The sequence below is a fragment of the Carassius gibelio genome, chromosome B6 (assembly GCF_023724105.1).
Source record: "Carassius gibelio isolate Cgi1373 ecotype wild population from Czech Republic chromosome B6, carGib1.2-hapl.c, whole genome shotgun sequence".
NCBI lineage: Eukaryota > Metazoa > Chordata > Actinopteri > Cypriniformes > Cyprinidae > Carassius > Carassius gibelio.
This window is the reverse complement of record NC_068401.1, coordinates 25,649,990-25,675,793: the sequence shown is the minus strand read 5'-3', so window position 1 is coordinate 25,675,793 and position 25,804 is coordinate 25,649,990. Positions and strand designations below refer to the sequence as shown.

The 25,804-nt window shown below is 38.4% G+C and overlaps 1 protein-coding gene across 3 annotated transcripts; it reads right to left on the bottom strand.

The window, feature by feature from the left end:
* Positions 1–3,027: 3,027 nt before the first annotated feature.
* On the bottom strand, positions 3,028–23,658 carry rtn4a (reticulon 4a). Of its 3 annotated transcripts, none has more exons than XM_052558693.1 (7): positions 23,074–23,658; positions 15,250–15,457; positions 13,134–13,272; positions 8,450–8,519; positions 8,281–8,327; positions 8,065–8,123; positions 3,028–3,995 (listed from the first exon to the last, which is right to left on the bottom strand). In XM_052558693.1, the coding sequence occupies exons 1-7, from the start codon at positions 23,480–23,482 to the stop codon at positions 3,953–3,955; spliced, it is 975 nt and encodes a 324-aa protein (XP_052414653.1). In that variant the 5' UTR covers positions 23,483–23,658; the 3' UTR covers positions 3,028–3,952. The 3 variants fall into 3 exon arrangements, with proteins under 3 accessions (XP_052414653.1, XP_052414654.1, XP_052414655.1); XM_052558694.1 differs by lacking the exon at positions 23,074–23,658 and adding an exon at positions 21,539–21,709; XM_052558695.1 differs by lacking the exon at positions 23,074–23,658 and adding an exon at positions 18,862–19,024.
* Between the last annotated feature and the right edge of the window lie 2,146 nt (positions 23,659–25,804).

Genomic DNA, 25,804 nt, shown 5'->3' with positions numbered 1-25,804 from the left:
CTCATTACAAATTAAAACGTACAGGTGCATCATCTTTAGATTCCCTAATGGATATCCACAGATTGTTTGGCGTGTTTGTCTTGAGATTTAAACTCAGATTCGTGACTCCGGTTTAATTAGACTCTTTGCGAACCGGTTCGACAGATTCAAAAGAATCGAATTTAAGCGAAGATTCGACTCAACTGATTCATTCGCGATTTAGGTATCGACACGTTGTTGTCTACATTTCCACCTGTTTGCAGCAGTAGCAAATGTTAAGAAAGCGTCTGAAGAAATGTTTCCAGTGTAAAAGTATTCATTTCCTTTTCAAAATATAGAGATGAAAAAGTAAACAGAAACATTTATTCTCAAGTAAAGTACTTGAAGCAGCCTTTATAATCGCGTGTGTTTATGATCACGCTATTGAAAACTTTCGGGAAAAATTTAAGAAATGTTGTGGTAGTGATTTTATAGTGATGTAGTTTATTTATAGCTTATGTTTGTATACGTATATGTATTGTTTCCTATATGCCTTACATTTCAGATAATTGTGCTCATTTGTTGAGATTGTGATGAACAAAACGTGTTAATCATAAACTTCTGTTGGTCATGGAGGTTATTTTCTTCAATAAATTTAAAAGCCAGAAGAAAAATACTATTTTTTTCTAAAGGGAACTAGATTGATATGAACTCGCAGGTTGGCCTAATAAAATACATAACTGCAAAGCTTATTCCATGCATACATAAAAATTGCATTGTGCATAGTGTACTTATGTCAGCCTACTGGAGAAATAGTATGCTAGTATGCTCTTTTGAAATGCACACACACACACACACATAAAACATTCAAGTATGACATACCTTTATCCTGGAAGCTGAAATTTCAATGTGACACAAAGTGTGTATGTGTGTGTGAGTCTATTACCTTAGCATCATTTTCAATTATCTGTCAGCATTGTCAGAGGGAAATTAAAAGAACCCAATTTCCGCTCCAAATGCACAGCCTTAATCTACTCCTCTCTCCGCGCCTGTCTGAAGCCCACATATCCACAGAGCAGTAATGTGATGTTATAGACTTCTCTTCTCACGCTTATTACATGTAGGAAGCCTTTTTGAAAGTGTGAGCCAGGACCAAAACTAGTGTTAAAATGTGTATGGTTTCTGAAGCCTGTGACACAAATTCATTTAATTTATTGCTTCAAGTTCCTTTTGGACGCATATGCAGACACTGTTATTACAAGAATTATGGGTTAGTGGTGTGACTTTAGAAATCTTCAGTAATGTCATAGTTTTGCTGTCATACACTGCGAGAGTGTGTTTGCATTGGGGGGGTGGGGGGTGCAAAGTCGGTCGGCTGCTGTCTGTATTCATTTTATCATATTTGGAGAGATGCTAACCGGCTCTGACAGGGGCACATACAAGGTTCATAAGGTCACATTTGGAAAAGCACTATGGAAATATTATTCAGCATCATTTTGACAATTCTCTATCAAAATCAACTTTGACAGCACATTGCTTGCATCCTATTTTAGTCTCTCTTTTTGGTTTATTTCTGATTTCTTGCCTCAGGGGAAAAAAAAAACTCAGGAAAAACACAAGAGAATACAAGATTATGTCCCATTTTTATAAGTGCCATATGAATGTACTCTTTAAGCCTCCTGGTATTTTTCATTTGATGTAACTTTCTAATTTATCCCTGAGTAAATAGCAGTCGTAATGCGAATGGAATGAAGAGCAGGTTTGAGGCGCGTGCCAATGAGAGGAAAGCGGCCCTCCGTGCAGCAAATTATCTTCCCAGCACGGAAGCATCTGTGCTCAGCCGAGACGAGAGAAAAACAAGGCTTACCTCTCCTCTCCTGCTCCCTAAAAAAGGACAGCAATCAATAGAAAGTTCATTTCAGAAAGGCAGTCTGGTAATCTGTTTGGCTGCACACGCACCTGTCCCTAATGATCTTTCCAGCACAACAGGATGACCTAATCTTCATTCAAATGAATGGCTGCACAACACGGACAATACTTTATCACTCTCTCTCTAGCACACACAGAGTGATTGGAAAAAAAAAAAAAACTCAGTGAAAGACTGAGTTACTGAGTCCAGTGAGGTAAAAGAACAGCACTTTTTGAGATAGAAAATGGGAACTTCTGAAAATAGGCCTATGCGGTTTATCAGTGCTTAAACTGCTTGTTGCAGGGGTTATTTCTTTTATATCTTTTTTCATGAACATGTTGAAATAGGTGAAACTCATTCTATTTTAAGTATTACATAAAATCTAATTTTTTAGTGATGTAACATGTCATACTTTGAATAATAACAAAAACCTCATTATACACAAACACATTCATACACACACACACAGTCCATTAGGACTGGGATCTTGTGCAGCGCCCCTGTATACACACACACACATATATATATATATATATATATATATATATATATATATATATATATATATATATATGCATATGTATATTTTTTATAGATGTTTGTGTGGAGAAAGAGAGAAAATAATAGTTTTAATTCAACTAAAAAATACGAGTTTTTTTTTCTTTTATATTTACATATTACATAACTTTTAATGTTTTTTTTTTTTTTCAAAAGTATTTAGACATGGCCAAATGTCAAATGTGTGTGTGTATAAATAGAATCAGAATATACCATCACTTTTCTTTCTTTTCTTCAGTTTCTGAAATTACCTTTATCCAAAGATAATGTGTTGAGAATGAGGAAATAAGTGAGAGGAAATTGTGATTTTCATTTAAAGAGCCTGACTGTTGTAAGGGTAGAACAATGCTGATTTCTGTTCACAGAAAAACCTGCTTACTTTGTCATGTAAATATCTCATACCATAGGGACTATACAAGGTGAATGTCTTTTACAGTATATCTGAGATTTGAAATAGATCAAATTTCTTGTTAATGCCAGGAATAAAACTGATGCTCAAAATCATATAAAATCCTACACTTCCACACATCACCACTGGATGGCGCCAAAGTACATGTGACAAACAACTCAAACAAAGCTTCAAATTAGGCACAAACTCTAAATAGTTTGTCTACAAGCTTTATTGGTACTTTATTGGCTTATTTTCACAATGCATTTCACAGACAGTCTTCAGCATATTTTCATCAAAACTGAATTATCATTTACAAATGACCTGCATGAAGAAACAGTGCTTGAAGTTTGCGAGTTTTTAGAGCGTGTGCCGTTTCAGGTATTCGATCTACGATGGAGACGGCAAATTCTGCAAACATGTTGTTGATTTTGACATGACACGAAGGTGATCGGCCAACAAAGCATACATTCTAGCTTTTAAGTGTTTAACTAAACAGCTAAAAACAATGAATAGATGGGTGCAACATGCCGTAACAGATCCCTTTGAAGACAAGTGTGAAATAAAACTGCTCTTAAACTCTGCTACAGAAGACTAGAAGCCTCTTCACCTCTAACACAACTGAATTGCATCCACTTTCACACAGTTACATCACAACACCACTGTGTCCTAGCATGCCAAGTACAAACGAAAAGAAAAAAAAAACGTCTAAAAACAAAAGACTTGCTGTGAAGGAACTTCGTACCCAAAACAATTCACTCCCTTTATCATACTGAAATTAATCAAAATGACCGAATAGTAAATGAAAAAACCTCATTGATTCCTGCTTTTCAGTTATCAGTTCCTCAGACTACATTCTGTAATGGTGTTACATAGCTGCGTTTACTTCAAACATGGAGAACTAGATCTACTGTGAAAGACTGATGACTCTGCTTGTGAGAGAAACTGATAAGAGGTTTAAAAAGATTTCATTCTCAGTTAGGCTAGCAATTCAAACACTGTGGGGGGGGGGGGGGGGGGGGGTAAAGTTTACATTGCATCGTCGAAGGCCTTTGTCCAAACCAAACACGATTCTGTCCATCTTCGCTTGTTCCACAATCACTTCTCGTGCACGGAAATAACACACTAGCTAACTTTCTTCACTCAGTCTTAGGCTTTGCTCCGGGAATCTTGGCCTGGATCCTGGAATGACACAAACAAAAGAATATTTCATAAGGAACAGGAAAACCATCAATATATCATTTTAGTAGTAGTTTAGTTAAGTAATTTATGTAGTAAATTCATACTACGGTCAAAAACTTAAAACGCTACTGTATATATACACAGTACTGTTTATGTATCTATAATATGTATCTATCTATTGTGACGAGTCAGCTGCCTCCTCCCTGATTGTCACCGGCACCCCGTCCTAAATCGCCGCCCTTCACCAGGCTCCCGACTGGAGTGGGTGTGTGAGAGGAGGGGCGCTGGACGAGTCAGGGCTGGCGGCGTGTGATGGGGCACACCTGAAGGAAGTGGAGCCTCATTACCGCCGCTGTTTAAAAGCCCAACGCGCCTCTCCTCAGGAGACCGGTCTCTTCCCCGTGCATGCACACTGGTGTCCTCGTGGGTCCAGGAAGGGTGCGTTGAGGGACTCCCGCGCCACCAAGACGTGAGCTGCCGGACCCGCGATCCGGAGGAGAACCGCACCCGTTTACACGGCCGACGGGCCAGGATGCCGGGCCGTCCATCCCCTACCAGCGCCGCGGCCAATGAGAGAGACGCGGCCGCTAGGAGAAGCCGCCGCCCCTCGCGCCCCGGACCTAGGAGGGGATCGCGTGCGGCCGCCGGACTCCGCCCCTTGCCTGGACCCTTCCTCGGTGAACACTGCCCGACCCACACAAACCCCGCAGCACAACGAGGACACCAGATTCCCTGTTATTTTGGACACTTTCCCCTTTTGGCCACTTTTATTCCCTGTGTTTTATGATTTCTGTTAATAAAAGCCTCTCCGAGGCCTGACGCCACGCCCACTGTGTCTGTCTTGTGCTCCTCCCGTGACACTGGTGGAGAATGCGGGCAGGCGGAGCCTAGACAGCGCAGTTGGGAAACGGCTGGTGACGTCACTCCCTCTCGCTTGCAAACGTTCGTGAGAACCCAGACTGGGACGGAGGAAAACTGGGGACAGCCTCCCAGCCACACAAGGGGTAAGTGACTTTTCCATTGTCATTTTACCCTGTGGTTGGTTGAGGCTGTCACTAAAACCCGGTTTCTCTGTCCCTGTTCTGGTGCGCTGCGAGAGGGAGGACCGCCCGGAGAGGAAGCCCCGCCCACTCCGACCGTTTGGAGCCTGGTTGAGGATGGTAGCACTCCCGTGTGGGCGGCGCCCTGATGACGGGGATGTCGCTTGGGAGGGGGAATGTGACGAGTCAGCTGCCTCCTCCCTGATTGTCACCGGCACCCCGTCCTAAATCGCCGCCCTTCACCAGGCTCCCGACTGGAGTGGGTGTGTGAGAGGAGGGGCGCTGGACGAGTCAGGGCTGGCGGCGTGTGATGGGGCACACCTGAAGGAAGTGGAGCCTCATTACCGCCGCTGTTTAAAAGCCCAACGCGCCTCTCCTCAGGAGACCGGTCTCTTCCCCGTGCATGCACACTGGTGTCCTCGTGGGTCCAGGAAGGGTGCGTTGAGGGACTCCCGCGCCACCAAGACGTGAGCTGCCGGACCCGCGATCCGGAGGAGAACCGCACCCGTTTACACGGCCGACGGGCCAGGATGCCGGGCCGTCCATCCCCTACCAGCGCCGCGGCCAATGAGAGAGACGCGGCCGCTAGGAGAAGCCGCCGCCCCTCGCGCCCCGGACCTAGGAGGGGATCGCGTGCGGCCGCCGGACTCCGCCCCTTGCCTGGACCCTTCCTCGGTGAACACTGCCCGACCCACACAAACCCCGCAGCACAACGAGGACACCAGATTCCCTGTTATTTTGGACACTTTCCCCTTTTGGCCACTTTTATTCCCTGTGTTTTATGATTTCTGTTAATAAAAGCCTCTCCGAGGCCTGACGCCACGCCCACTGTGTCTGTCTTGTGCTCCTCCCGTGACACTATCCATCTATCTATCTATCCATCCATCTATATAAAAGTTGCTACTTGACAAACATCAAGTGAAATAAAATCACATAATACACACACACACACATACATATACATATATATACATATATATATATATATATATATATATACATATATATATATATATATATATATATATATATATATATATATATATATATATATATATAAGGGGTGTAACGATATGCGAATTCGTATTGAACCGTTCGGTACGAGGCTTTCGGTTCGTAATTAATCGTTGGACTAATTAATTATATAAAAAAAAAAAAAAAAAAAAAAAAGTGAAATATGATGATATGCATTCAACAAGGTAGCCCAATAACCCAAACGACGTAACAGGCAACGCCCCTGACACTCCCGAAGAAGAAAAAAAACACCAGCTTAGATGTTTATGGCTACTCAGTCAGGCGCTCGCTCACTCAGTACGCGCTGAAGGCTCGTTGCAAAATGGCCAATGCATTTAACAGACCAGAAATAGAAGATCCTCCAATAACCAGCAGGTCTGGTGTTTGGGTGCACTTTACCTATCGATCGGGGCATCCAAACAAGCACGGAAATCAAAATGGACTAGTACTGTACTGTGTCGGAATTTCCTGAGCAGTACGATACAATTAGGGGTGCTCCGATCACGATCGGCCGATCGTTAATGCGCATCTCGTCAGTAAAGCCGGTTCTCTAATCAGCGGTTAATTCCATCAGGTGCGTGATTTCACATAGAGCAGCTGTTACTACACAGAGCCGTTGTTAACTGAGAAGAAGCGCCAATAAACGCTAAAAATTAACGTGATTTGCGCATCTTCTCTATTAACAACGGCTCTGTGTAGTAACAGCTGCTCAATGTGAAATCACGCACCTGATGGAATTAATCGCTGACTAGAAAACCGGCTTTACTGACGAGATTCGCATAACGATCGGCCGATCGTGATCGGAGCACCCCTAGATACAATTAACAGGCCTGCACGTTATTAGATATAAGAACTGTTATAAATAGAACAAATGCACGGGCAGTTTTGAAAACTCCACCTACTTTGCTCTTGGCATAGTGCAGCGCAAATCGCGTTCTATCTGAAGGGCAACACTGAGCCCAGGGTCCAGCGCCGCGCATACCGCGTCCTGTGTGAAAGACCCTTTAGCCATTTTGCAACGAGCCTTCAGCGCGTACTGAGTGAGCGAGCGCCTTACTCTGTAGTGAAAACGCAGGTTTTAAGAAAATGCGTAATTGAGTCCCGTTAAAATATTCCTTCACGCGCCCATTTCAGCCAGACCGTAATTCCTGTTTTTGTTCCAAAAAACATAAGCCCTATAGAGAACCAATTGAGTAAAAACACTCAATATAAAGAGTTATAAAGTTCCATATAAAAAGTTACATCTTTGTATTTGTTCATACTACAACAATATAACATTTTCATTTTTTTTTGGTTTTTGTTTTATACAGTATGCTGCCAAGAAAACACCATAGAAGATGGGTAAAGAATAGCTCCATCATTGTTCAATGTAAAAAAAAAAAAAAAAAAAAAAAAAAAAAAAAAAAAAGAAACATACTTTGTTAGTTTTAATAAATACATTTTTTTTTTTAAATAAAGGAAATTTATCTGCCAATTTCTTTTTTGCTGTATCTAAAACGTACCGAACCGTGACAGCAATGAATCGTATCGAACCCTGAATTTTGTGAACCGTTACACCCTAATATATATATATATATATATATATATATATATATATATATATATATATATATATATATATATATATATATATATATATATATATATATATATATATATATATATATATATATATACACACACACACACAATTTGCCAAGGAATTGTTTTATTTTCATTTAATTTAACTTTATATTAAATATTAATAGAAACCATTTAGATAGATCTCATTTTTTTCTTCAACTTTAAAATTTATAAACTATTTCACACAGACAAAAAATAAATAAGTGACAACCACCCAAAATTACTGACACTTCTAAAAGTAAAATGGAAAACTAAAATAAAAACAAACAGCATATCAGGGATTATAAAATAACCCTATTTTGACTACTGTTAATCCAAATATGCAAAATAAAATTTTTGCATCTGGTTTACTGAAGAAAACGCGTCATATTTTGCAATGTAAAGGGACTTACTTTCCCATAACATCTTTGATTTGCTTGTTCACCAGTCCATAGTAATGGTCAATTTGTGCCTGCATTAGGAGTGAAATAGAATAATTATGGCATTCAGGTATACATTATAGATTTATTCTAGTGTTAACTGAAACTGAAGACTCTGATATATACTTAAATCAACCATAACAGCTGCCTAAACCAGAAGTTTTTAATGCATACACATGCCAAACATACCTGATGCTTTTCATAGATCACTGGCCAACTGAAAGTACCTATGAGACCTAAAGAAAAAACAAATTTTGAAAATTATGGCATATTCTTATAATTCTGACAAGTGCCAATTAACTACTAACAATTATGTATCGATTTAAACTAAGAGTACTAGAGTTCCAAATGGACTTACCCATAATAAGAAGAGTCAGACCATTGAACAAGGCACCAACATAAGTCAGGATCCACATGAAAACTGCAAACTGGAAGAAGAGAGGAAACCATGTCAACATAGAACCACAGTACAACCGGCCAGAGGAAACACTGTGACAAATGCTTTTCACAACTTATGCAAGGTGTAGCAGTATTAACAAAAAAGTTATTCATAGATGCATTAAATTGATAAAAACTGACAATATAGACTGTTACAAAAATAAAGTAAATAAAGAAATATAGCTGCACCCTTAATCCTAATATTTCTCAACACTGACAAGAAATATTTGACCAAATCAGCTGCTTCGCGCCGCACAAAGTCTTTAAAATTCGAACACATTATTCTCTATGAGTGTACACACACCAGTCGCGCCATTCGGCGTCTGTCCGCGGTGCCCAGCTACGACTCAGAATGCCGTTCAAATTTGTGACCGCCTTTTAAAAAAAAAAAAAAAAAAAAAAAAAAAAAGGCTATTAAACTGCAATTTTTGTGTTTTGGTTGGACAATTTCCTTAACTCTCAAGAGCCAGAAAGATGGCCAAGATTGTAATGAAAGTTTAATTATAATTGATATAAATGTATCATTAGCATTTTGAAAGTGTATTAATAACATTTTCAAAAATTGTAATTGTACACTCAAAAACGTTTCACTTGAACTCAAAAATAGAAGGCCGAAAACTTTTTTGCAAGCTGACCCAACAAATGGCAGAGACGGTTTAAAACCCAGCGGCATGTAAAGGGTCACTCGTAACTGGACACGTCACTCAATATAGCCGTCTGACCACAGAGAGACTGAATGCTGGGACGAATCTATCCGTCCAGCTGCGGAAGACCTCCAGAGCGCTGAAAGGGCAGCGGGGTATGACTGTAACTCTATCCACAGCCCACAACCACCGCCCCCTTCACAGGGCACTAAATCTCCTTACACGGATGCTTGCATCCGCTGCGTTTGAGACGCGGGTCAATGCTGCGCCAAGAAATGCTGATTTAACATTGATGTTAGTGGCTCTTTTCCATTACACCACAAACTGTGCTTCGAACACAGCGACTCCTTAAAATGTCAGATGCACTGATGCATAATTAAGAAGCACTTATCCCTGGATCCAAACATGTATTTTAGTAAACCAGATGACTTGTGACCTCTAGTTCTGCTACTGTCAACAATTTCAGGCTTACAGGGCCAGAGTGAATTTTCAGAAGTAATATTTTCAATGTTATTTTATTTTTTTTAATGTACATTTATTCATTTTCTTTTATTATTATTATTATCAACATTTAAATGTCTTGCTTTTGACCAAATCATCAGAACTGGAATGCCCTCAGCATGGCAGCGTGGGCATTTGAGCAACAATGCACAGTGGGGTGGAAAGTGTAGTCCAGCTATTCATTCAGCCTTGCAGAGAACCTTGTCATGTGACGGCATTAAAAACAGAGCATCACATGACTGGAATTCCTCAAAGCTATATCACAGCTGATACTTTAACCCCGCCACCTCCAATAAAAAGAGTTGCTGGCTGTGGCGAGAGAGCTAGAGAGGTCTCTATGGCACCATTTCTATCCCATCAGAGCTCAGTCCAAATCCTCTCGGCCTGATCAACAAAGGCTTCTTTGTGGAACCGTTCATGACCCGCTTCTGCATCACGTGACCAAACACCCCAAACCTGACCACCAACTCAACTAAGAATAGAGCCCGACCGATATATCGGCCGGCCGATATTATCGGCCGATATGAGCTAATTGCATTTAAATCGGCATCGGCGTTTATAACGGCCGATGAAACATGAGAAACAGTCTCATATTCTTCACTCATGTTATGCGTGTTGCATAGTTTGCCCACCAGAGGGCGGTCTGCAGCTCCAGAGTTGCAACAGCGCCAGAAATCCACAAAGAAGAAAGCGATCAGCCAAGCCACCCAGGTGAGTCTGTCCTTCGTCATGTGAAATGATTGTAGATTTAGTTCATACACTGTATATAAAAACGGTGTGGTAGTTCTAGTTAACGGTCCTATCATTATCACTTCTAAATATTCTGTAACATCACTTACAGCCGTTAATGCATTGCTATGTTAGATTAGCCACAAAGCTAATACCATGTTTATCAGTGGAAGAGCGCGAACGTTAATAAGAGGTCGAACTATAAAGTTAGCGTTTAGTGCTTATTCTATTGCGGTGTGTTTCCCACATAATGACCGCGTAATGGGCCTTTCACACAGGACGCGGTATGCACAGCGCTTGGCCGCTGGGTTTAGCGTTGCCTTTCAGATACAACGCGATTTGCCCTGCTCTGCGCTATGGCGTAGGCGGAGTTTTAAAAACTTTTAGCGGGAGCTCTTTCATAGTCTGTTGTTCCTCTTTTCGGTCAGCAGCAAACATGTATCTGTCCCGTTGTAAGAAGCGAGCGATAGCGCTAGTCCTGCTGATGAGAATTAAGAGAGAAGCAAGGAAGAAGAGGCTACCCTCAGGCCCAGGGAACAATTTGGTGAATTCAGGCTGGTTACGTTACTCTAACGCTAATATAGCTTCCTTTTTAGCAGGCCCATTAAATGCTTGCTATTAACTTGTTTGAAGGTGGTTCTTCTCAAAATTGACAGCGGTGTGTTCATGGCACTAACGTTAACCATTTTGATTCAGACTGCACAAAGAGAAGAGGAGAAGATATACGGGTCCGTTGTGAATGTGTCTGTGAGAGCAAATATAGTGTAGTTACAGTAACTACAGTAGGTGCGTCAGAAATGATTAAATCAGAGGGGACATGTAAATAAATGTGAGCTGAACAAGCGCTTTTTTCTTTTCTTTTTTTTTTCTTACATATTGTTTCAAAGCAGCTTTACAGACATAACAGGAAAATGTTGAAATAATATTGTTAAATATAAGGAGGTTAATACCTATTGCTTGACAAATAAAAAAATATATATATATTTCTCATTTTTGCCTATGTAGGAGATCCGTGTTTATTATTATTATAATTCTAATGATGACATGACTAATGATACATGGTGATATTATTAATACACATGCTTATTCTTTCTATGTCTCTCTTTCTGCCCTACAGATGGCTGAAAAGGGTGAATGATGTAGCAGCAAAAGTGTGGGACTACTTCTGCAAATACTTTAACTTTAACTTTAGTATTATAATTTATTTACAGTACACACACAGACTGTTAAAATCAGCTTCAACTGGAAGAAAGTAAAAGTGTTAAATGTTTAAAATCAGACTGTTTTTTGATCGTTAAAAAATATATACTTTTGATGTGCAATTGTTTAGTGATTGAGACCGTAATCTAAGGCTTTTTTTTACATAAATCCCTTCTGGAAAATGGTTTATACAGCCCACATACATAGAACAGGCAGATATTTTGCCATTGAATGTTATGTAAGTGCAGCTTATAGCAAATGGGTCTAATATCCAGTTTATTTTCAAAATCAAAATATCGGCTTATAAATCGGCTCTTTTCAAGTTAATATCGGCATCGGCATCGGCCCCCAAAAATCCATATCGGTCGGGCTCTAACTAAGAACAAGTTGGAAACCGCATTTCTTAATGTTTTTAGGATAAAACTCATTATACACTATGGGAGAGAACACAGTTGATAATATGAAGTAACATTTGCTAATGTTTGGAGATGGTAAAGTTGTTAAAAGTCTCTTATTGCTTATAAAGGTTGCATTTATTTAATGAAAAATGGAATTAAAAGCAGTAATACTAAACATAATATTTACATTTAAAATAACTATTTTCTATATTCATATATTTTAAAATAGAATTTAAAAATAGAATTAATAGCGGATTTTTCGGAAGTATTCAGTGTCACATGATACTTCAGAATCCATTCTTTCTGAAGAAACATTTCTTACTTTTAGCAACAACTGTTATACTTAATATTTTGCAGAAACTGAGATATTTTTTTGGATTCTTTGATTAATAGAAAGTAAAAAAAAAAGAACAGCGGTTATTTAAAACTGGACTCTTTTGTAACATAAGTGTTATTTACTTGGCAGTCTATGGGACAGTAACAGGCCTCACTGTTTTCATCCACAATATCTTAAATTGTGTTCTGAAGGCGAACAAAGCTTTTAAGGGTTTGGAACGACATGGGGGTAAGCGATTAATGACAAATTATTGCATTTTGGGGTGGAGTGACCCTTTAACTGTCACGGATCACTTTTATGCATCCTTGTGGAATAAGAGAATATATTTCTCTAAAAACTTAATTGTAACTCAATTACTCAAGAAAATAGAAGTGTGCATTAAGTAATTAAGAGGATGTCAGATTTTGAACAGTCCATTTAATTTAAGCTAGCTCATTCATTTTAAAATATCACAACATTGGCCGGACTGCAATATTAATGGATATCTGTCAATCCAACATGTCATAAGCAGAACTGTTTTCATATACATCTGTATTGAGCTCTGTGTTTTGTACACAAGAGGACAATTTCTAGCCCACTTCTTCAGAAAACTCTTTTTATCAAATTTAGCATGAACTGTACAGCTAACAGAGGCATTATTGTTCACCAGCCTCATGAAAAACACCAAGACAACAAGATTTATTTTCCAATCTTCACCCTGAGAGCAGTTATGGAGCTCCAAATCAAATAAAAGAGGCTAAGCTGAAAACAGCAGGTTCAGGTTTTCATTTCCTCTGGTCTCCTGGAAGAACAAACCTTGAGCGAGTCCACCAGATCCTCCACCAGAAAGAGTCGTCGCAGCTCCTTAATCACACAGTTGATGTGCGCCAGAGCCGTGTCACTGTACTTCTGAACCAACTCCGAAGAGATCCCGATATCTTTATCCAGATACATCCTGTGGGAAGAGAAAGAGGGTTTAGCATGAGACTGCAGCCCTGTTCCACCAACCTCCCGACTTAGCAACTAGTGATGGCGCTTCTGAAAAACTGTTTCGTAAAACTTTGTTTTAAACCAGCAATCAAGCATGTATTAAACTGCCAAAAATCGCATGATTTAGTAAAACGTAAAAAGGTTACAGTAACAACGTTTCTTTGCAAAATTTCAATGATTGACTGCTAGAAAGCAATCTCCGATGAACTAGTCTCTATGTGGCTTTTACCTGATCACAGATCAGTATTACAAATTTGTATTTGACATTTTTTAAATGACATTTGCATAATAACAAAAAAACTAAATTGTAGTTAAACTCTTCTTGGCTTGATTATCCAACAAACAATACAAGCCCTGTAATTACACAAGACACTTTATTTGTAAAGTCTCTCAGTCGATAAAATTTTTTAATCCAATTAATTTCAGGGTGCTGGGATTAATTAATTGCAAATTAATTTGGTTGTAAAAATACCCCCAAAAGAACCTTCAAAGCTATTATCATGTTGAATGTTTAGGTTACAATGGGCTAGCAATAAAGTATGGAACATAAAAGAAAATAATTTGAGAAACAATGCATTTTTTTGTTCATGAAAACCACCAGCAGGCTATTAATAATACCTTTTAAGTTGTGCAAAAGAAAGAGTCATTCAGTTTTGAAACAACATGAGGGTCAGTTTTTTTATTCATTTTTAATTAACAAAATGATATGCTGATGTAGAATCTAAAACTACCAGTTGATGACAGTAAATGTATTTTTCGTTCTAGTTGATTTGTTCAAATGCTGATTCAAGAATTCAGTAAATGGCTCTCTAAGGGCTACTGAATCATTGGGTGCGTTCTGATTGACAGGGTCCATATGCAGTGTTTACTGCTCACTGCTCCCTAAGATATCCGCTGAAGTGGACTTCACTGACAATAATCGGTCATTTGGAACACCTTGGAACTTCAAAGAAAGGCAAAAATGGGGTTGTATATTATATAATGTAATTAATTTTATTTTCAAATACACTACATTTAAAATTATGTATCTAATAAATAGTCAAAATGTTTGTGTTTAGACTTAACAGATTGTTGTGTTCTCATCTCGTGCATTTTCTTTCCCACGCGCAGTTTCAAAGTTCTATCTCCTGAAGTAAATTAAGTAAAATAAAAAAAAATTACAAACACTTTTCTAACTGCTCTGCTTTATCGTCCATTCTGACTGGTGACGCAGTGCGCCGTGACAGTGGAGTGAGTACAAAATCACTTAGATCTTTTTATTTACCGCTATTTTCCTGGAGTGAACATCATTGTAAAGAATTCTCTCTTTTCTTAGAGAAAAGCTGTTACAATTAGATTTGTACTACTACACATTAAACAAAAAAAAACAGACAAACTGTCTATGTTTTGGCCATATCAAAACAATTAGCCATATGCTTTTTCAAAATAAATAAGCTAACATCGAACTGTGAGTCAGGACTCCTGTGCGCTTTGCTTAAGAAGCCTCTTTTGTGTAGAGCAAGAAAGTTGCTGCCAATGCAGAGCATTTCAGATGTACTAAAGAGGTTTCCTTTCAATTAAGATGTTGCCTTTGAAGGTAGCTGACTATGCAGTAGACAGCAAACCAGCTCACTAGGTTTGGAACAGAGCCTGAAACAGGCTTTCTGAGAGATACAAGAGATACTGCAACCACTTTACTTCCAAAACAACTCTAAGATTCTTTAAGGGGCTGGATTTTTTTCCATTTCATAAGCCAGGCTTAAAATTTTGGCAGGGAATCAAAACCAAGCACCTCATGTAAGCCCAGAAGCTAAGCTCCACAGATCTGCCTCCTTACAGAAACTGGAACACAAACTGATCAAAGCAGGATTATCCTAAACGTTTTACACTCTGGGAACACAAAGTGAACAAAACATGGTGTGGAAATACATGAGACTGGTGCCACTACAATATGCGTCCTTACTTGAAGGGGTGTCCATCCTCTGACTTCTGAACAGCCTGTAAAATGCCTTTGTATATCCTGAAGGAGATGGTGACAGACAGCAGGGCAAGGGCCACGTAAGAGATCACGCTGATGATACTGCACACGCTGAGGGACAGCAGCAGAAGCAGACTGGCTCCAAACACCACCCCCGTCCTCTGCAGATCTCGCCAATACAGCAGGTCCACCACTGCGACAGAAACAAAGTTACGTCAGCCCCAAACAGTCAGATGATGCAGCCTTCTGCCCTAATGAAAAAAAGGAATGAACACTTTTTGCATGTACCAGTACATAAACATCCTTTCTTTTTCAAAGTGTGGATGAATGAGAATTGAATTACATTGATGCATAAAATTACTACAACTTTTTTTTTTTTTTTTTTTTACATATTGCTTTAAGTGTTTCAATTCATCAATATTGTAAACAAAAATTTACAGCACACACACACAAAAAAAAAAAAGTTAAATTCAACACTTCTATATTTAAATAATGTCTTAAATGTTTAAATTCAGTCGTTTCATAAAAATATATATATATATATTAGGGGTGTAACGATATCACAAATCGAACCGAAAGATCGCGATACACCACCCACGATACGAATCGCGGAACTCTCGTGGTGTACCGCGGTACTTTCACGCCTCCTGCTGCCCATTGTTGATGTTAATGTCACTTATCTCTTACTAACTAATCTATTAATTTATTCAATTTTATTTCCATACATTTGATTAAATTGCATTGGTAACAACTAATACGAGCTTTTTAAACGCTGTTCTAAATATTATATTCCAAAGTTACTGTTTTCCAAGTGCATGTCATGTCACGTGACTTGGGAGTGAGCGTCACACTCGGTTACTACTGCATACGCAGGATGGCTGCTCCGCCTGAGATTGCAGATCCCACAGACACATTTAAGTTTTTTGTGTGGGAACATTTTGGTTTTCCAGTGGAGTACAGGAATGGAATTTGTGTCGTAGACAAAGCACACACAATCTGTCGTAACTGTCTCTCAAAACTTACTTATACGACAGGAAACACGTCTAATATGCAAGCGCATCGGAGACATCACCCCAACATTAATATTAGCGACACACGTAAGAAGCCTCAAAAACAGGAAACTTTTCCCACAGCCTTCAGAATGAAGCTACAAGCTAACTCGGACCGTGCTCAAACAATTACATAGGTAATAGGTGTTTTCATGGCACTAGATATGCAGCCGTTTTCCGCTGTTTAGAATGACGGATTTTATTCATAACTCATACAAAAATGAGCCGACACTCAGTGAAAACGTAACATGCCTCACAGACATAATAAATATATCTATAGAAAGCTGTAAATGACTACTTAACGAAATAAAACGAATCTAAAACAAAAACTCATTGTAATCATAATCTGTGAAGATCTCGGCGCATCTAATGAGGAAATCGCGAGAAAGGCAACTTCATCCTTGCAACACAGACTTAGAAAACACTAGTTTATTAGTAAATAATTCAAATATCTCCCTAATATTTACCAGTCACATTTATGGTAATTACTTTTGCCGGTGCTTTGCGGCAAGCTTGAGCCTATTGCGTGTATTTGAACGCAGAACTGTTCAGCTGCGCTGCTGCTGCGGGACACTAAACTCCGTCGAGTCGCTCTTCACAGTCGCAGTAGCGCGGTCTCGCGTTGTTTCCACCAGCGCGGCAATTTTGTTTTATCACTTATTAATGGATGTCTAAAATATAAAAGTAAGGAGAAGTATAAAACAGGCGGTAGGCCTGGCCCGCGTCTGAACTTTGACGTGAAAATTGGTCTCAGAGGAGCAGTTAGATGTGGCATCCAGCAGTGATGATCCTCCAGCAAAACAGGCACCAATCTCTGAACTGTTTGGAAAGTTAGTTCCAGTGGAGCCAGGCACTCCTGCACCTTGTAATGTTTGTCATATCAAATGTCTCCATATCAATGGTGAAAGATATACATTTTATTTATAATATATTTAATTTTAGTTTACTCGGATAAACTGACTGCACTACAGAGATAAATGTTTTATTCTGACTAGTCTACATTGGAAGTATTTATTTAAATTTTGTTTACTCAGGTATGCTGACTGCACTAAAAATGTGAAGCCAAAGTTAATAAAGAAAAAGACAAGTTATTTTGTTGCTATAATTAAGTTAAGTGAATCTATTGTCCTTTTACCAGCAATGCTAAAGAACATGAACCCTGCCACCACAGCAAACCGAACCGAACCGAACCGTGGCTCCAAAATCGTAAACCGAACCGAACCGTGCCATTGGTGTATCGTTACACCCCTAATATATATATATATATATATATATATATATATATATATATATATATATATATATATATACACACACACACAATTTATATACCCTCTATATAAAACCTGTCAAAAACTACTGAATATACAACATTGCTGAATTTAAACACTAGTATTAAATTCTTGTAAAGTATTTAATTCATAAAATTATTATTTCATAGTAATTCTGCACAGTATTTTAACAATTCTTTTTCCATTATAATATTCATTGCAAGCAGAAAAGTTTTTTTTTTTTTTGGTACTTCAGTAAATTGTCCAATTAGGCCGTTTTTAACCAGTTCTGATAATCTCAAAATATTAATCATGGACTCAGAATGTCCAAAATAATGCTCTGTGAATGCCTGTGCTTTTTTATTTTGAAATGTTGTTTGCACAGGAACGCTTTAATAGCTGCTGAGCATTACACTTTTTCTTCGTAGAGGCTTAGACAGAATACAGATTTTAATCACGAAGTGATGTGCAAGTAAAAACATGCTCAGCCTTTAAGAAGCTGCAGAACTGGAAAAAGGATACATGTGTGGAAGTCTGCGGGTGGCTTCCCAGATGAGCATATGGAACAGATCATCTCAATATTCAAATTATTTGTGACCACACAGAACATCAAAACTCCAGAACTTCCAGAAACAGAAAATAACTCATGCACACACTAAATAAGGACACCAGCAAGATGAATTCAGACCTTACAGCAAATCTAGTGTGTTCATGCTGAGGAAGGATAAAAACAGGACAGAGTCAGTCAAATACCATTCAATAATTAAACCTCATCTACAAAATGTGCCAATATGTCTGATCAGAGTTCATGGCAAACAAGCACGCGGTATCTTTTCTCACTGCATCTCATCCATCCAAAAATCCGATGAATTTAATCAGTAACTCAGAAACACTTGGGCTCGTTCAGCAGAACATGCTGCCCTTCATCTTGTACTCTTGCCAACAGACCGTTGCATAATCTTATCGAAACTGAACAGTTCACAAAGTATTGACGAATCACATTTTCACAAACCAACACTTAATGCTTAATATAGATCTGCTCATAAATATTCATATTAATGTGTACTGTTATGACGCACGCCTGAAAACACGTTCTATCCTGAGGCCTCCACAAGACCCCCCGCAATAAAAAATTAATTTTATCATCATGATTTCATCCTAAATCATCGACAACGCGTGTAAACACTAATTGGAATGTAAATGCGCATAAATCAGGTGTGATACTTTGAGGAGGGATGCGATAACAGAGCGTTTAACAGTCTAATTCACCAACTAACCTTGTTTGGAATCCATCTCGCTCATCTGCGATCAGACAGACAGGGCCAAGAATACAGGAGAAGCAGGCAGCACCAATGAAAAATTACAGTTCCGGTCAAATCGGATGATTACAAAACAAAAGTCCCCAAGTAATCCGGCACATTCAGATAAGCACAGATACAAAATAAAGGTCCACAAAAATATTGGTGAACGGGCATCCATCAGGAAAACAACCACAACAAACACGTTTGGCCAGCTGATCTTTTTTTTTTTTTTTTTTTTTTTTTTTACTTAAAATGTATTTATTTATTTTATGTCCAGCACAGATTGCTAGACAGTCATCGGTTGGCCAGATTTTTTTATACTTTTGTAAAAAAAAAAAAAAAAAAAAAAGTCTCTCCATTTATTTAGTTTAGGCTCATGTAACCAGACGTTTTTCTTGCCTCATGGGTTTACATGATCTTTATAAGCAAAGCAATTCAAAATTCAGAGGTACCATCCAATTAGTTTTGTGCACACATGATTAACTTCATGTAGGGTGACCATATTTTATGTTTCCAAAAAGAGGACCGTGGGTGTGGGCGGGCCGGGGGGCTGGGGTGTGGTTGGTTGGTTGGTGGTAAAAGTAGTGCCCAAAGTAGTGCAATAACCATATCCCAAATATCAAAACTAAAAATCTGTCATTTCCATACCTAAAATACACATTTTACAGTCACTGTTATGCATATTGATCATAAACACAGCTGAAAAGCTTCCTACCACTGGCCTTACTTCACACAACTTAACATCTAGCACAGTTTTATCATGGGCAGAAAGCAAAATGGTTCAATTCAAGCATTTTAGTCAAATGTAATTAAGCAACATTTCAAACCTTTAAGCCACGGGGGAAATCAACCCATTAACAGTTTAAAAGTAGCCATAGAAGAAAATGAGACTTGGCAACCCTGCATTCAACACAAGCTGCAGGAGTCAGATCTGACTGATTCATGGGGTGTTGAGAGAGAGAGATGGCAAATTCAGAAGAGATTTAAATACTCTGCGTATTGATAGCGCCCCCTGATGCACGGAAATTATGCAATATTATAATGTTTAGATCAGTGGATTGGACACAAAAATCACGGGAACGGGCAATAATGGTCCGAAATTCAGTTGGAGTGGGATTAAGAAAATGCTCTAATACAAAAACACACTGGCGACTGTAGAAAGTAAAAGTCGAATTCCCAACATTTTGGCTGATTCAGGGTCTGATATTCTATTCAGTGTATTTCCAGAATAATTTTTTAGGTCCAAAATAAGGGCATGTCCAGGAAAAAGAGGAAATATGGTCACTCTAGAATCATGGCAACATAGAACACAAAGTACCTCACGCGCTAAACACTTAACGTAACTAATGTAAATCCAGCAAGCTTCTATGCAGAGGCCACGAATTGTTGGCGAAATAACACATTAGTGGACCAGAGGGAATAACATGGATTTTTTTCCAGAAAACTTCTTGCAGAAAATGAATTCAAGCACTTTCAAGGACCTGATTCTTGATACAATGTATGCTTATTTTCAAAAACTTTCCAGGGCCTTGAAAAAAAATTTCGGATTCACAAACTTTCAAGGATTTCAAGGACCCGTGGGAGCCCTTTTTATTCCTGTGTTGGCAATGCAAAATTTTAATAAAAGGTATTTTAGAAATCATTATAATATGCTGATTTGTGCTCAAAAAATATTTCTCATTGTCGCTGAAAAAAAAAAAAAGTTGTGCTGCTTAATATTTTTGTAGAAATTGATTTTTTTTTTCCCTGCCAGGATTCAGTGATGAATAGTATTGAATGTATTTTTCCAAAAACGCTTCAGAAAACAGGAGTCGGGACGAGTACCAAACAAACTTGTAGCCAATCAGCAGTAAGGGGCGTGTCTACTCATGATGGGGACGAGAGAGCGCTTAGTGCACAGGGCGGACATTAGCAGAGCCAAACGACAACAGAAAGATAGAGATGGTGGATAAAAAACAAGAGGAAAACGTCTGCGGAACAAAAGGCAGCTCACGGTAAGGCAAGAAGTAGGACCCGTGTAAACAGCGGATCAGCTTTCCAGTGCTGGAGAGAACTCAAGGAGCAGGAAGCCCTGTGATCGGACGCCGAGGTCGCTTTGTTTCTTCTCGATAGGGGAGTAACATTGGTTTTGCTTCGTTTCACAGAACTAAAACATGTAGGCTTTTTCTTGAATATGCTTGTGTGTCATATTTGCTTGTTTGTTCATCTGCATTCGTATTGTCGTTCCCTTCAGCTAAGATAAAGACACATTCATTTCCACACCATGTAAAAGTCTGGAGCATCTACACCCCCTCGCTATATATGACACACTGAATCATATATATTCTTTAACTTCTTTCAAAACTGCACTGAATTCCGAATACGCAGTCAGTACAACATTCTGTGCCGCAAACAGGCAGTTGGCCAAGAGAATTCTCTGGCAGAGGGATAAATGCTTGCTGTTGCAATATGCTTTGTAATCAAGACACCCCTGACCATTTACTCAGCACAACTAGAACATTCTCTCCCACAAGCACCTTTGCAAGCAAGACCTCAAAACTGAGCAAATCTTACTCACAGCTTTACCCAATATCAGTTATGGACAAAGAAAGCAGAAAAAATGGTCGTTGTACTTAGTCCATTGTTGGCTTTTAAGGGCAAAACAAGCATGTACCCTGTTCTTTCCAGTGCTTTATCTCCATCCCTGAGGTTGTCACAGAAGGTGTGTTATCTGAATTGGCGTCCATCGTCATACATTCCAATCAAAGGTGTTCAGAAGAGGAGGTTCGGGGGTGAGGAAGGAGGCACGAGTCTCTGGCTGGGGCAGGACAGGACTGAAGGGTAGAGAGAGACGCAAGGGCTCTCCTAGCAGAGCAGACTGATCAGGTTCTGCAAAGGCCAGCACTGCTGAGGTCAGCTGACCACATTCAAAGGTGTTGAACGCCGTGTTCTAGTAACATGAGGTTTCAGCACAACATCAGCTGTGTCGCTCTACAATCCGGGGGCCGTCACAGTTAATTCTTCAAAATGCATTATCAAAAATAACTTGACGTGGATGCCATTTGGCCTGTCCTCAGTGTTCCTATGAGCTATCGCGCACAATCGGTGTCAATTTTTTAGGTTTTCTTTACAGAACCAATAAGCAGCAATATTCTTATTATTAAATAAAAAGGAATTATGCTTAATTGTGTAATTAATTTGTCTTAAAAGTGAAAAAAAAACTAAAGCTAATTTTAAATGTCAATAACGCTTATTTAACATACATATTTTTATAAGTGCCTTTTATTTGAATAAATGAAAAATGCAACCTTCATCATGACCTTCCATTCACTTGTGAAGCCGATGGGTGCCAAGTTTTGGTTAATATGACATTACGAAAAATTAGAAAAACAGGTTAGTGTTCATATATACTCTGAAATGATTATGACTGGCTTTCAGTGAAGTGTGAATGTCTAATGAATGATTTATGAAATCCATTGTGACTATGGGTCATTGCATTTTCCTAACGGTCAGAGACACGTGGAGTAAACTGTCACTTATCTAAACTGACCTTTGTCCAGCCTTTACTCACAACAGGGAGGTGACCATTAAGCATGTGGAGCTGAATTAACAACAGATTTATACAAGCAGACGCATAAATAAAAAAAATCTAATAAAAACAGTTTGACAGCTAGCACAATTTAGTTGGTTTCTGTATTTTTCGTGTCAGTAACACATACTCCACCAGATGGCAGTAAAGGAAAGCCACCAAGAAGACGTTGAAGTTTTTTTTATAATTCCCCAATGATCATCATTACAAAATGCTGTTCAAACGAAGCAGTAACGAAGTTGACAAACATTATGATCACATTAGATGAGTCAGTACTATATGGAAATTTCAAGACTGTAAAGTTACTTTTTTTTAACTGATGCTGCATCGATTAAGAAATTTGAGAAGCCCAACAAATATTAATCGGAGACAACGTTAAATATAAATCCGAAAACTCAAACTGTATTACTGCAATTGAAAAGCTAGGTAAAAAGTAACATGGTCATGTAACATTAATAATTCAAACGGATCTGACGTCATGTGGTGTAACATGTTGGGTGGATTAAAAGAAAGAAAAAAAGTGTATTATACTTAACGTTATTTAGTTAGTGATAATACTTACAGATCATCGATTCAAATCCAATTTATAAATCACAAAAACATAATGTAACGTTACTTACATGAACAACAAGACTTCGATTTGAATGGCGTAACTATTTTCTCATCTTTTTCCTCTGATTTCGTCGGTTTTGTTGTTGCGTCTCCAGACGCAGTGATCGGTGCTGGTTTGACAGCTTCTGGTTCTGGTTTCGAGGTGGATGATGGTTCTGGATCTGTAAAGTCCAACAGAGGAGGTTCTTCGGTACGTGGCAGTGTGGACCTGTGCCTCTCCAGCGCATCTTTCGCTCCTCCGGCCAGATCTAATATATCATCGTCCTCTAGAACATTAGCATCTGCCTCTCTTTCCAAGAAATCGGCTCCTTCATCCGTCAACGAGTTCTTGTGTTTGTCTGCTCGGTAAAATTCTTCTTCTTCACGCTGAAAACCATGCGATGGTGTCGTGGAGCTTATATCCATCCGATCATCCATTGTTAAGAATAATTTCACAACGTTATGTAAGAGGACTTATTCAAAAACGGAGTCTTTCCGACTTAAATGTCTGAGAAAATATATTTTCAAAACTTCACCAAGTGTTCGCCTGGTTAAACACGGACCTAAAATGCAGAATATAGGCGCAACTGTTTAGACGCTTAGTTAGGGGAAGTATATGCAAATTTTGCCAACTCTTTTATTGGCTGAACAGTGAAACATCGTTGCGTGCACGGTTACTCGCTTAATTAGGGGCGGAGTTTGGAAGTTTCTGAGTATTTCATTGGGTGAGTGGTGAGAGGGGCGGGGTAGCCGCGCCCAAATGCTTTCTCTTCCCTAGTAGAAATGTGGAAAATGGCTGAGTGATGCATTTCGAGCAGTTTATAAATTCACAGTGGTATGAAAATGCACTAGTAGATTTCCTTTGTTCTTATATGTAAATAATAGTTAAATGCTCTTAATATTTGCAAGATGTAGCCATCTGTTTAATGAAATCAACTAGAAATTTGATGCCATGCAAGCAACAATCTCTAACCCTTGGCTATATTCATGATACAAGCATAACATCTTGTGTGTTGATTGTGAAATCATTGAATATTTTTGCGAATACATTTATTCAGATGAGTCATTGTTTGTCGATGTATTACAACATAAACTAAGACTTATGTTAGAATTGTGTGATCAAATGAATCTGAGTCACAATAAGTGTTTTGCATCATATCACTTTAATATGATAAAACTTATTTCACACAATTTTCAATGCCTTATGCCCTCTTATTGTTGGTTCATACTTTTTTAGCAAGTAACAGGCCTTTTATAATTTTAATTAAATTTCCCCATTCAGATTATGGTACAAGTGTCTTTCACATTGAAATTTCTGATGATTTTTATCTAAATAAACATAAGAATAATTTTTACATTCTTAGTATGCCCTATGGCCCTAATAAACATTTGGTGGACTGAAGCAACTTAGGTTAGTTGATGCAACATAGAAAATGAATAAATAAAATATCAAAGTGTTAAAATGTTAATAATCTAATATGATACAAAAGGCAGTTGTGGAACTTTAATCAGTTTTTTCTCCATAATCATTACACTGCATTATATGTTTCGCCCTCCCAAAATGAAAACTACATGGATTTAATTATAAAATTAAGTATTTAAATATAATCTTAGTAGATTAAGAGTTACAGAGTGGAAACTGTTATACTGTTATATGGATTTAATTGATTTACATACACATACATTTGCACTACTTTTTGGTCATATAAATAACAGTGACAAATTGAATATTTCTTAATAAAACTTACATGTTTTTTTTCCCTTTTATGTCTTTTATGGCACAGTGCTATGAAATGAAAAATACTAAACAAACCAAAAACATTGGCTACAAATCATGTTTTTTAGATTTCATCCAAAGGTTCAATAAATTACATTCTTTTAGTTATTCTTTATTTATTGACTATTATTTCACATTTCTTCTCTGGCTTTATAGGTTATGGCTGTTCTGCTATGCTCCAGGAAATTCTGAACATTGTGTACTTGGAGCACATACGGTGTGTAATGTAAATGCAGCTGAAAGATCGATCAACAAAGGAATCCAGGTGGATCCAGACTGACGAGACAATCCTTTATACCCTCATCATTATATCTAGATATGTCTTGGCTCTCTCCTTTAAGTCTGATCACTTGAAAAATGTACAGTGCACTTAAAAACCTTAATAAAATATATGATGCAAGTCTTAGCAACCAATTACTATAATTATGGTCAAAAACAGCAAAAAATTTTGAGCTATTGATCATTAGCTGTTACAATACAAGTTATCTTATTTTTTAAGTCTTCTTGTTATCTTGTTTTATTGCAGATTGTGGTGAGTCAGTGCATGTCTGCTGGGCAGATGTCATTGTCTGTCCTCTGTGCTGTGAAAAGGAGACAAAGGCAGATTTGAGGGATAGTTTGTCCTCAGATACTGCAGTCTCCATTGTCATCCAGACACCAATGGGGAAGCAATGTACCAAACCGGTTCTGCAGAGTCTTTGTGCTGCGCTGGAGTCATGCCAGCATGGGCTGACTGATAACCTGCCATTTGCTTCTACTGACCGATTTATCGTAGAGATGCACATCTTTTAATCTGGCCTGCTGGTTAGTTCTTTCTGATCTCTGATCTCTGTCAAGTCATAATCCATCTTCTGCAAGAGAAAAGATGCAGGAATATATTTTTAGATCTCAGAATAAAATCATTTTACAGTGAAAAGATTAGCCTTTAATCACATTATTCAAGTTGCTGATTCATGTAGCAGTATTCTTGAAATTCATGGCAG

Excerpts from the sequence above, each read along its gene's own strand:
- rtn4a (XM_052558693.1), bottom strand. The coding sequence starts at position 23,482 with ATGGATGATCGGATGGATATAAGCTCCACGACACCATCGCATGGTTTT. Across the intron at positions 8,328-8,449 it reads TCTGACTCTTCTTATTATGG|GTCTCATAGGTACTTTCAGT; the intron begins GTAAGTCCATTT and ends TTTTTTCTTTAG. Across the intron at positions 3,996-8,064 it reads ATCAAAGATGTTATGGGAAA|GATCCAGGCCAAGATTCCCG; the intron begins GTAAGTCCCTTT and ends GTGTCATTCCAG.